The 12,543-nt window shown below is 43.6% G+C and overlaps 1 protein-coding gene across 1 annotated transcript in view; it reads right to left on the minus strand.

The window, feature by feature from the left end:
• LAMA1 (laminin subunit alpha 1) overlaps positions 1-12,543 on the minus strand; it is a 147,590-nt gene that overhangs the window by 48,739 nt on the left and 86,308 nt on the right. The window contains 6 exon segments of the mRNA XM_049620411.1: positions 619-730; positions 2,216-2,305; positions 3,933-4,075; positions 4,554-4,747; positions 5,041-5,127; positions 8,980-9,101. Of these exon segments, the coding sequence (XP_049476368.1) occupies positions 619-730; positions 2,216-2,305; positions 3,933-4,075; positions 4,554-4,747; positions 5,041-5,127; positions 8,980-9,101 (748 nt within the window).

Raw genomic sequence — 12,543 nt, forward strand, 5'->3', positions numbered from 1 at the left:
TTATGGGCCTCTTTGATAAGACCTCCATGGGCCTTACCAATGCCCCCCCATTTTGGTTTGGATTGACCAACCTAGCCTTAGCCTGGGACCCCAAAGCACTCCACCAAAAACCTCAATAAAAGAATATGCCCCAGGGCCTGTCTGTCTGTCTCTCTCTCTCTCTGCCTGCACCCCACCTTTACCCCCCTTGGGTGACCCCTCGAGGCATGGTGGGTACTTCCTCCTAGACCTGTGAGTAATAACCTTCTGCATCTCATGTTCTCTTGGGGTCTGTTGCGGGGGTTTGGCTCATCATCCGGGCCCTCTGTGTTCCACTTAATAAGTGCTAATTTGACAAACTCAATAAATGGGGAGGCACCATACTCACCTGATACTTAGGAACTTACAAGGAATTACGAAGACAATAAAAAAGAAAGCATTCATTTTTCTAAAAGACAAAACTCTGAATGAAAGTCTATGATCTTTCGATTCAGTACTCAGGATCCCCAACTATGGAATATTCCAGGCCTTTGATTCTAGGCAGGCTAGTACAAGTCACACACATCTATTCATACGCTGAGTAAAGCGAATGGAGACCTTCCTACCAAATAAGCACAGGCGAGACACTGAGCACACTACCTTGGATAGTTCTCTGCAGCTTCTCAGTAAATGTCATGAGGTCTTGGCTCTTGTCAAGGATTCCTTCAGTCGCCCTGGTTACATGTTGGCTACTCGTTAGCACTCTAGTGAGCTGCCAGAAAGTCAAGGTCTCAGGTTAGTGTGACTTTGAATAACACGCAAGCTTTGCCGTTCCAGTTGTCTCTTTTAGGCAACAAAATATATCCCAGGGTATGGAGTAAAGCTATCCACGGCATCATGGGAGCCCAGGTTAACATTTCAGGGTTGGAAACTAAGTGGTTAGCGAAATAATTTACTACTCAGTCTGTGGGGGAAAAGATGGATTTTTTTTTGTTTGTTTGAAAGAGCCTAATTGGCTATTAAACCACAAACTCCCAAGCGTGTCTATTGCAAAGACTCTATATTCACTTTAGGATGCAAGTATATAGAGTTTCGAAAGTAAAATCTCACTAATTTGCACTGACCGTGAGAACTTGGTTCGGGAGTTAAGAACACAGTCAGGTGCAAACAGGGTGTTAGGCCATCAGCCTTGTCGGGCTGGAGACCTAGTACTTAACCATCTCCTGGCCTCATCGGTAACATGGAGTAATATTAACCCTTACCTCCTGCGGCCTTATGAGGATACAACGCCATGATGTCTGTGAGGCCGGCAGCCCAAGGGCAGAGACCCAGCTGCCCTCTGCAGGTATTTTTATTAGGAACGTTATCATTTGTAAAGGGAAAGGTTGTTTGTGATGTTCAGGAGTGTGAAGTAACTCAGACTGGTTCTGTAAGTGTTTTCTAGTCAAAATCCAAAGAGAATCTTCTTTAATGGGTAGAGAGAATTATTTTAATCAGCTTATCATTTCCTACCAAATGTTTGCTCACTGAGGTACTTAAAAGCCACATTTAAACCCTTAAACTCTTCCCAAATCATCCTTAATTCTAAATTAACAGGCCAACCTAATACTTTAGGGTGCATGATTGTGTGTGTGAATACTGACAGGGACTAGATACAAACATGCACGAGATGATAGATACACTATCGTACACATATCTATACACATATGTCTACGTGCATATGCACACACACACACACACACACACACGAAATCCAAAAGTGAAAATTATAAATTTGACAATAGGCCTCCCTCACCATCTGCAAATGAGATTTTTTTTTTTGGGGGGGGGGGTGGTCACTAAAAACCACTCATCCGGAATGGGCTGAACAAACACATCATTCCTGCTGACATCAAAACAGGCTCACGTGACATTCAAGCTGCACGAGTCAGAAGCATGCGGCCTGAAGCCTGAGGGTTGCACAGACACCACACACCCACCCGCCCCTCGGTTCACCGGAAGGAACGACAAGGCCGATGGCACAGAGACGGCCAAGTCCTCACTCGGCAGACGTGACAGGAGAAATTAAGTCAGGAGTCTCTTCCCACTAAAGCACAGAAACTGGCAGAGGGTTAAAACCAATTTGATGACAAGGTACCTGGAGCACAGCTCCCGGGAGAAAGAGCCTGCCCTGATTTAATAGAACCTTCCAGACCAGCCCGATGCAATTGCTCTCAAGGGCTGGGTGGGAAGCGGGTCTTCTGTGTGAAGCACTTACCTCCCTTAGCAGGTGGTCTGTTTGTTTTGCAACATCTTCAAGCTGATCTTCTGCCAGGTCCTTACGTGTATTTTCTTTTAATAAATTTTCCTAAAAAGGACAAAATAAACAAATTGCTGTTCTTAGTCCAGAGGGTCTACAGTGAGTGGAAAAGAAATTTAAACATTGCTTTCTTTTTTTCTATTTTTTTTTTTTTTGGAGAATATTTTCACCTTTCAAAAACATTTTTTTTTTCCATTTCAGGAGAAATAATGTGAAAAAACATCTCTGAGAGTTCCCTAACCTTTCTTTATGGCCATTATGTCTATAGAGAGAAGACGAGCAGATGGGTGAAGCAGCCAGATTCACAAACACACGCCTAGGCTTTTATCTAAAAACACAGCATTCAGGAATGACAATCCTTTTCATTACCACATGACACAATAAATTGACTATCTCAAACTCTAACGTGTAGGTTTTAAGCAAAATTAAGAACTGCACTTTTTCCAATTAGAATTAAAAATGCTACTGGGGCGCCTGGGTGGCTCAGTCGGTTGAGCATCCGGCTTCAGCTCAGGTCATGATCTCACGGTCCTTGAGTTCGAGCCCCGCGTCGGGCTCTGTGCTGACAGCTCAGAGCCTGGAGCCTGTTTCGGATTCTCCCTCTCTCTCTGACCCTCCCCCGTTCATGCTCTCTCTCGGTCTCAAAAATAAATGTTAGAAGAAAATTTAGAATTAAAAATGCTACAGTAGCAAGCTGTCCACTAAGCCAATTTCTTAATTTCCCATTCCTTTTTTTGACCCAGATCCTGTCTGACTAATCATAAAACTATGATTTACTCCCAGAGATGTTTAGATACCTTCTGGGGAAGAGAAACTTTTGTGCCCCACAAACCCAGTTAAGAATAATACATTTACATCGGGCTCTGTGCTGATGGCTCGGAGCCTGGAGCCTGCTTCGCATTCTGTGTCTCTGCCCCTCCCCCACTCACACTCTGTCTCTCTCTCTCTCTCAAAAATAAAATAAAAAACATTAAAAAAATTAAAAAAAAAAAGAATAATACATTTACAGAAAACAGTTGATCATCAGCATATTCCAGCATGAAAGAAGATACGTCTAGGTTTATTTCCTGTATTTGTATCAGGACAGCTGCTTTCAAATATCCAAAGGTCTGTCATAAAGACGAGCAAGGGGACTTGTCTTCTCCCAAAAGGCAGAAGGACCATGGGGGAGGAATTTTTATGGAGGCATTTATGGAACAAGTCAAACAATTATTTATTTATTTGTTTGTTTATTTATTTATTTATTTTTAATTAAAAACATTTTTTTAATGTTTATTTTTGCGAGAGACACAGAGTACGAGCAGGGGAACGGCAGAGAGAGAGGGAGACACAGAATCCGAAGCAGACTCCAGGCTCTGAGTTGTTAGCACAGAGCCTGACGTGGAGCTCAAACTTTTGGACCGCGAGATCATGACCTGAGCCCAAGTAGGACACTTAACCGAGTGAGCCGCCCAGGCGCCCCACAAGTCAAACAATTCACAGTGGTCCCACAGGGGAACAGGTTAGCGTGTGGATGATGAAGTCCCTGATCACACTGTAGGAAGCCTAGATGCCAGGAGCGAGACTCCCACACTGATGAGGCAGACAGACAGAAGGACAGAATACTGTCCCCACCGACTCTCCCATCTCTCAGTGACATAGGTTTTCTACCCATCTCCGTATTCCCAGTACCTACCCGGAGATATTTCGTTGTATTTTCCAGGTTTGACAAAATTCCAGACGGGACAGGGATAACGCCAGTGAGGTTCACGGAAAGGATGGCGTCCCCAATATTATCTAAGTCATTTAGCAGCACACCCACACATTCATCATCACAAGCTAGAAGAAAAAGAAAGTTGAAGTTGATGCACAGCCGTCTGCACGTTTTCTCATGGATCTACACGAGCCATTCTGCAGTAATGACTGACATCCATGGGCAGAGGACATTCTCCCTTCCGCCTGTGTGACGGGAGGGAAGCAAGAAGTGCTGAGCCCCTATTCTCAGGCGATGCCTTTAAGCCTCAAATCAGATCAGTGACTCCCCTGGGGTCACACAGAAAGGAACAACTGATGCCCAGCGTGGATCCCAGGTGGGGCGCATGTTTCCTTCTACTGCTCCAAACTTCAGAGTGCGTTTGCTTGTCTTTGACTTGGACCAATGGCAACGAATGCCAAATGTATTTCCTTTCGGAGTGCATCTGTCATTTCCTCAGATAGCTCGCAGACACGCCTACTTTATCCTTGCAGGTGCCATAACAAGGAAACATTGGAGAGAGAGAGAAAAATCTTTAAAGGTTTAGAGGGGGAAAATACCCACAAACACAATCGCTTTCCAGCAGAATGTGCCTCGGTTCACATTCCTCGCATCGGAGCCCTGTGGCGCCCGGCCTGCAGACACACTGCCCGGACCTGCGGTCACAGTCACCGTGGACAGAGCCACTGGGGCTGCAGTCACACCGCTGGCAAGTGCCACCCAGCGCTCGAGGGTTCCCGTGATAGCCTGAGGAGCACCTGCAGAAAAGTACAGACAGTAGTATCAACACCAGCAAGTTGGTATATTACACCAACTCTTGTTCAAGGATAGCGGTCATTTCTGCCACATAAAATACAAAGAACGTGGGCCCATTTGCCTCATTCTACGTTTTATGTAGATGCTGTTTTGGAATAGTAATCAGGTCCCGTATCAGTCATGCCCATCCAAACTGATAACACCTCTCAAATCCCGTTAGTAAATACGCCCTGTACGCAACAACGGGGCAGAGGCACCTAGCGATTTCCGCATGGTAACCAGCCCCCCCGGGTACCTTTCGCAGTACTGTCCTTCGTAGCCCAGAATGCAGGCATCACAGCGGAAATCGTGATCACCTTCCAAGACACAAGTGGGACTAAAACTAGAAGAAAAAACATAGTTTTTTGAATTCTTAGATCCACGGCTTCAAATCTGCCTATGGCACTTATTCATAAGTCTTAGGATACTCCATATTGCTCTGAAAGTTAAGTGATTACACCAGACAGACAACCTTTTTAGGGCTTAAAATCTATTGGGGGCAAAAAGAAGGAAAACAAACATGTGACCAACACTATCGCATGCATCTGTCATATCCAAAAGATATTCCTCGCACACCCAGCCAGTGACAATCATGTGGGCGCAGAGGCCAAGAATTGACAGATTACAACGAATCTGTACGATCACACACATTACAGCAAGTTAGTCACCGAACAAGAAAGCTTTCCAGGTGAAAAGGGTCTTGTTCTGAGGTTGAAGGGCATTACCACCTGGCTTATTAGATGGAAAGGGGACTGGAGAGTGCTGTGCAAGACCCTGAGCAAGCACGGGAAGATGCAGCCTGACAGGTGCCCGGTGACGGTAATTGACTGGAAAGGCAGCAAGGAGGAAAAGCAGGGCAAGGTCTGCACATGGGAGAGGGCGCCATCTGAAAATAAATGAACCCGAAGTAGGGAGCCATGTGATGGGCCATTAGAAGCAAAATGACAGAGCCATTCAAAATTTAATAATCCTCTCAGATCTTCTCAGGGATTTCAGCTTTTGGCTCCTTCCTTTCCACAACCCCTGCCTCCACATTTCAATTATCCATGCCCCTTGCGCCACCTACAGGCTAAGATGGGTACTTGCAACCCACTGGAAAAAAACCTCTGGGGTAGCCTGTGTTTTTGACCTGTGGGAGTTTCCGGAATGAGTGACAGGGTTCAGAGTCAGCCCCATTTCAGTTCGGACTTGTTTTTCCTCCTTAAAGACTAAAGGAACAGACTCAATGGAAACAAGATATAAGCAAAGTAAAGCATGTCTGTGAGGGTCTCTCAGATGCAGAGCTCACAGAGATGTTCACACCGTCTCTTACTACTGTGCACCTTGGGGGTGGTTAGGACCTTTTTAGATCGAAGAAGTAAAATATTCAAAAGTACGCAAATGTGCAAACTAGAAGGAGCTAGTTTGGATATGGAAAGAGCTATCCATATGTATATGGATACACACGTAGATATGAATTTTTTCCAAAATACCATATTATACATTGTTACATAGGTTTTTTTTTAAAATATTTTGTTAATGTTTATTTGTTTTTGAGAGAGACAGAGAGACAGAGCATGAGCAGGGGAGGGGCGGAGAAAGAGGGAGACACAGAATCGGAAGCAGGCTCCAGGCTCTGAGCTGTCACCACAGAGTCCCATATGGGGCTCAAACTCACAAACTGGGGGATCATGACCTGAGCCGAAGTCAGATACTTAACCGACTGAGCCACCCAGGCGCCCCCAGTTACATAGCTTAATTGCTCGTTTTTCCAACTCAGTGCCTACAGATATACCTTATTCTTTTCTCAGTGTTTGTACACTATTTCACTGTAGGTGTGTGCCACGATATATAAAAATCAGTTCCCTGTGAGTCGATATTTCAGTTTCCCCTGTGATTGCTTGTGAGTATAAGCAATGCCAAAATATATCCATCTTTGCACACATATGCAACTATTTCTACGGCTCTGATTACAGAAGTAGAATTAATGAGTTAAAATTTATATACATTTTAACCCAAAAAGTTTCATAGTAATAACTATATGCAGGGTAGCTTAGGAGGGAGGCCAACAGCACCTCTCATTTGTTACCGTCAAGCCTCAATGATTAAAAAAGAAAACTTCATTTTAGCCTACCAAAAGTTGGTATTCGATCTATACATGTTCAATGCCTTGTCAAACATTCTAAGCGATGGTGAAATGTTATTTATGCATTACAATTTCATATAAACCAAAGAGGCCTCATAGATATTCCAATTTCCACGTAAAACCTCTGGTTCTTTTTTGGGTTCAGATAATTCCAACATGAGCATCACGAGTTCAGGCAGAAGCTAGCCTCAGTCTCATTACTAAGGAGCATTTCTGCATTTCATCATTTCACCAGCATATACAGATTCTAACCGCCCCCCCCCCCTTACGTTAAACAGGAATGGAATTCTTCATATCGACATTCATAAAATTAATAACAATTCATCTCCAGGTACGCTGGATACAGAGGTTGGAGGCTATAATTATTCTTCAGAAAATAAAACCTGTGGCACAAAAACAGACACTCGGATCAATGGAACAGAATAGAAAACCCAGAAATGGACCCACAAACATATGGCCAACTAATCTTTGACAAAGCAGGGAAGAATATCCAATGGAATAAAGACAGTTTCTTCAGTAAATGGTTCTGGGGAAACTGGACAGCGACATGCAGAAGAATGAACCTGGACCACTTTCTTACACCATACACAAAAATAAACTCAAAATGGATAAGAGACCTAAATGTAAGACAGGAAGCCATGAAAATCCTCAAGGAGAAAGTAGGCAAAAACCTCTTTGATCTTGGCCGCAGCAACTTCTTACTCAACACGTCTCCAGAGGCAAGGGAAGCAAAAGCAAAAATGAACTATTGGGACCTCATCAAAATAAAAAGCTCTGCACAGTGAAGGAAAAAGAAACAGTCGGCAAAACTAAAAGGCAACCGACAGAATGGGAGAAGATATTTGCAAATGACCTATCAGATAAAGGGTTAGTATCCAAAATCTATAAAGAACTTATCAAACTCAACACCCAAAAAAACAAATAATCCAGTGAAGAAATGAGCAAAAGACATGAATAGACACTTCTCCAAAGAAGACATCCAGATGGCCAACTGACATATGAAAAAATGCTCCACATCACTCATCATCAGGGAAATACAAACCAAAACCACAATGAGATACCACCTCACACCTGTCAGAATGGCTAACATTCACAACTCAGGCAACAACAGATGTTGGTGAGGATGTGGAGAAAGAGGATCTCTTTTGCACTGCTGGTGGCAGTGGAAGCTGGTGCAGCCACTCTGGAAAACAATATGGAGGTTCCTCAAAAAAACTAAAATTAGAACTACCCTACGACCCAGCAATTGCACTACTAGGTATTTATCCAAGGGATACAGGTGTGCTGTTTCAAAGGGGCACATGCACCCCCATGTTTATAGCAGCACTAGCAACAATAGCCAAAGTATGGAAAGAGCCCAAATGTCCAAATGTCCATCGACGGATGAATAGATAAAGAAGATGTGGTAAAAATACATACACACACACACACACACACACACACACACACACACACACAATGGAGTATTACTTGGCAATCAAAAAGAATGAAATCTTGCCATTTGCAACTACGCGGATGGAACCACAGGGTATTATGCTAAGTGAAATTAGTCAGAGAAAGACAAACATCATGTCTTCACTCATATGAGGACTTTAAGACACAGAACAGATGAACATAAGGGAGGAGAAGCAGAAAAATATAAAAACAGGGAGGGGGACAAAACAGAAGAGACTCTTAAATATGGAGAACAAACTGAGGGTTACTGGAGGGGTTGTGGGGGAGGGATGGGCTAAATGGGCAAGGGGCATTAAGGAATCTACTCCTGAAATCATTGTTGCACTAGATGCTAGCTAACTTGGATGTAAGTTAAAAAAAAGTAAACTGAAAAATAAATAAATAAAATAAACAATAAAACCTGAAAGTATTTTCTTCCGTGGGTTCCATTTTAACACCCCGATACCAACACAGATACTTTGCTTTCGGAAAGATTCTCTTCAAAGGCTGTCATAATGAACACTTTCTCTTAAAATCAGCGTTTCTCAACACACAGAGAGTATTAGTTAAAAGCCTGGAAACCAAGGCCGAGAATGGAAGCAGCCCCAGCTTCCGGGCACAGTTGCGCGGGCTCACCTGGCAGGGTGGCTGCGAGGACAGGCGCACACCGAGCAGTCGCTGGCTGAGCCAGTCACCTTCCCGAAGTACCCAGGAGCACACAAGTCACAGTGGTCACCAGTGGTGCTATGGCTGCAGTTCTGGAGCCCCGCGTTTCAAAAGGAGAGGAAAATCATGGGGTAATTGTTAGAAATCATCCTTACCTGGTAACACCTAAGTAAGCCACTGTCAGGTATTATTATTATTATTATTATTATTATTATTGAGAGGAAGAGCATTTTTCATCATATATTTTTTTAATATTTATTTTTATTTATTTTGAGAGAGACAGACAGACAGTGGGAAAAAGGGGGGCAGAAAGAGAGGGAGAGAGCAGACTCCACGATGTCAGCACAGAGCCCCACCCCACAAACCGTGAGATCTAATCTGAGTTGAAATCAAGAGTCAGATGCTTAATCGACTGAGCCACCCAGGTGCCCCTCTTCATAGGTTTTAAATCCTGGAAATACTGCCAGCTCTGCCCTGTATTCGTCATAATGAATATAGCCTAGGAATTATTAATACATCCTTCTTATAGAAAGTACACACACATACAATATGTATGCACACACATGGCTTCTAGAAGCCACCAACTTTCAGGTCCTTAAAATGTGGATCTAGGGGTACCTGGGTGGCTCAGTCGGTTACGTGTCCGACTTCAGCTCAGGTCATGATCTCGCAGTCTGTGAGTTCGAGCCCCGCGTCGGGCTCTGTGCTCACAGCTCACAGCCTGGAGCCTGCTTCCGATTCTGTGTCCCCCCCCCCCCCCCCCCCCGCCCCTGCTCCCACTCATGCTCTGTCTGTCTCAGAAATAAACATTAAAAAAAAATTTTTTTTTAAAACATGGATCTAAAATATATACTAACTCAAAAAAAAACATCTGAAGCACACTGGTTTTACACATAGTTGGGGTTCATTGATCACAGGTGAGGGGCTGAAAGAACAGAAGTAAAGAGACGATTTAGGAAACAGGGAAGAAACTGCTGAGCTTTAATTTTTTTTTTAATGTTTATTTATTTATTTTTGAGACAGAGAGAGACAGAGCATGAACAGGGGAGGGTCAGAGAGAGAGGGAGACACAGAATCTGAAAGAGGCTCTGGGCTCCGAGCTGTCAGCACAGAGCCCAATGCGGGGCTCGAACCCATGGACCGTGAGATCATGACCCGGGCCGAAGTCGGACGCTCAACCGACTGAGCCACCCAGGCGCCCCAAAATTTCTTTAATGTTCATTTATTTCTGAGAGACAGACAGAAACAGAGCATGAGTGAGGGAGGGGCAGAGAGAGAGGGAGACACAGAATCGGAAGCAGGTCACAGGCTCTGAGCTGTCAGCACAAAGCCCAATGCGGGGCTCGAACTCACGAGCTGCAAGATCATGACCTGAGCTGAAGTCAGACGCTTAACCAACTGAGCCACCCAGGTGCCCCGAAACTGCTGAGCTTTAGAGCACCACCAGGAGATTCTCGCAACAAGCAATTCATTTCTAGTTAAGTTTTATGTCACCATTTCAATGACACGACTTATGATCCTGCCATTAAAATAGTTTTTGAAGCTACAAGAGAAAATAATTGTGTGACATCCATTTCCAAGGTGAAATCTGCTTTGGCCGGTTCGATCACTTTCCGCCCAGGCCCTGGGCACTGGCTTCCGTGTGGGGTGTAGGGACAGAAAGACAAGATGCGGAACACTGGCAAACAGAAGCAGACTTTCTTCTTGGCAGCCAGAGAGGATATACAAAGACACCTTTTTAGACCTTTGAAACGCTATTTTTGAAATCCTTTTGGTTAAAAAATATGCCAGTATTTTCTGTTTTAAAATTACATTCCTATTTCACCTGGTGAAAGTAGATTTTACTGGGATCTCCCAGGCCCCTAAAAGCACGATCTCTTTAGGAGTAAAATTTGCAACCTCGCTCTTAAAAAGAACATGTGTTAAGTACTTGTTTTAATGATACACAATATAAATCTGATGAACAATAAATAGATGATGAACAAGTATGGATCCGATTTTCTGGTTTTCATTGTGACACCAACTCCAGCATTTAAAAACTCCCCAAATCCACAACGGATCGTGAGCTTCCTGGTTTCCAAGATCCTAGAGAACTGAAGACAAGCTGCCCCCTAGAGTGGCTGGGAAGTGAGAACCTGTTCATGTCAACCGATCTGGAGGATGAGTCACGTGCTTTGGAAGCTGCACAGACAAGGCTGGTCAGTTTTTCTTTTTTTTTTATTTTATTTTATTTTATTTTTTAATATATGAAATTTACTGTCAAATTGGTTTCCATACAACACCCAGTGCTCATCCCAAAAGGTGCCCTCCTCAATACCCATCACCCACCCTGCCCTCCCTCCCACCCCCCATCAACCCTCAGTTTGTTCTCAGTTTTTAACCGCCTTTTATGCTTTTGCCCTCCCCCACCTTTAATTCTTTTTTTTTTTTTTTTTTTCTTTCCTTCCCCTCCCCCATGGGTTTCTGTTATGTTTCTCAGGATCCACATAAGAGTGAAACCATATGGTATCTGTCTTTCTCTGTATGGCTTATTTCACTTAGCATCACACTCTCCAGTTCCATCCATGTTGCTACAAAAGGCCATATTTCATTTTTTCTCTTTTTTTTTTTTTTTTTTTTTGTGTATATAAACCACAATTTCTTTATCCATTCATCAGTTGATGGACATTTAGGCTCTTTCCATAATTTGGCTATTGTTGAGAGTGCCGCTATAAACATTGGGGTACAGGTGCCCCTATGCATCAGTACTCCTGTATCCCTTGGATAAATTCCTAGCAGTGCTATTGCTGGGTCATAGGGTAGGTCTATTTTTAATTTTCTGAGGAACCTCCACACTGCTTTCCAGAGCGGCTGCACCAATTTGCATTCCCACCAACAGTGCAAGAGGGTTCCTGTTTCTCCACATCCTCTCCAGCATCTATAGTCTCCTGATTTCTTCATTTTGGCCACTCTGACTGGCGTGAGGTGATATCTGAGTGTGGTTTTGATTTGTATTTCCCTGATAAGGAGCGACGTTGAGCATCTTTTCATGTGCCTGTTGGCCATCCGGATGTCTTCTTTAGAGAAGTGTCTATTCATGTTTTCTGCCCATTTCTTCACTGGGTTATTTGTTTTTCGGGTGTGGAGTTTGATGAGCTCTTTATAGATTTTGGATACTAGCCCTTTGTCCGATGTGTCATTTGCAAATATCTTTTCCCATTCCGTTGGTTGCCTTTTAGTTTTGTTGGTTGTTTCCTTTGCTGTGCAGAAGCTTTTTATCTTCATAAGGTCCCAGTAATTCACTTTTGCTTTTAATTCCCTTGCCTTTGGGGATGTGCCGAGTAAGAGATTGCTACGGCTGAGGTCAGAGAGGTCTTTTCCTGCTTTCTCCTCTAAGGTTTTGATGGTTTCCTGTCTCACATTCAGGTCCTTTATCCATTTTGAGTTTATTTTTGTGAATGGTGTGAGAAAGTGGTCTAGTTTCAACCTTCTGCATGTTGCTGTCCAGTTCTCCCAGCACCATTTGTTAAAGAGACTGTCTTTTTTCCATTGGAT

This window comes from Panthera uncia (genome assembly GCF_023721935.1).
Source record: "Panthera uncia isolate 11264 chromosome D3 unlocalized genomic scaffold, Puncia_PCG_1.0 HiC_scaffold_8, whole genome shotgun sequence".
Classification (NCBI taxonomy): Eukaryota; Metazoa; Chordata; class Mammalia; order Carnivora; family Felidae; genus Panthera; species Panthera uncia.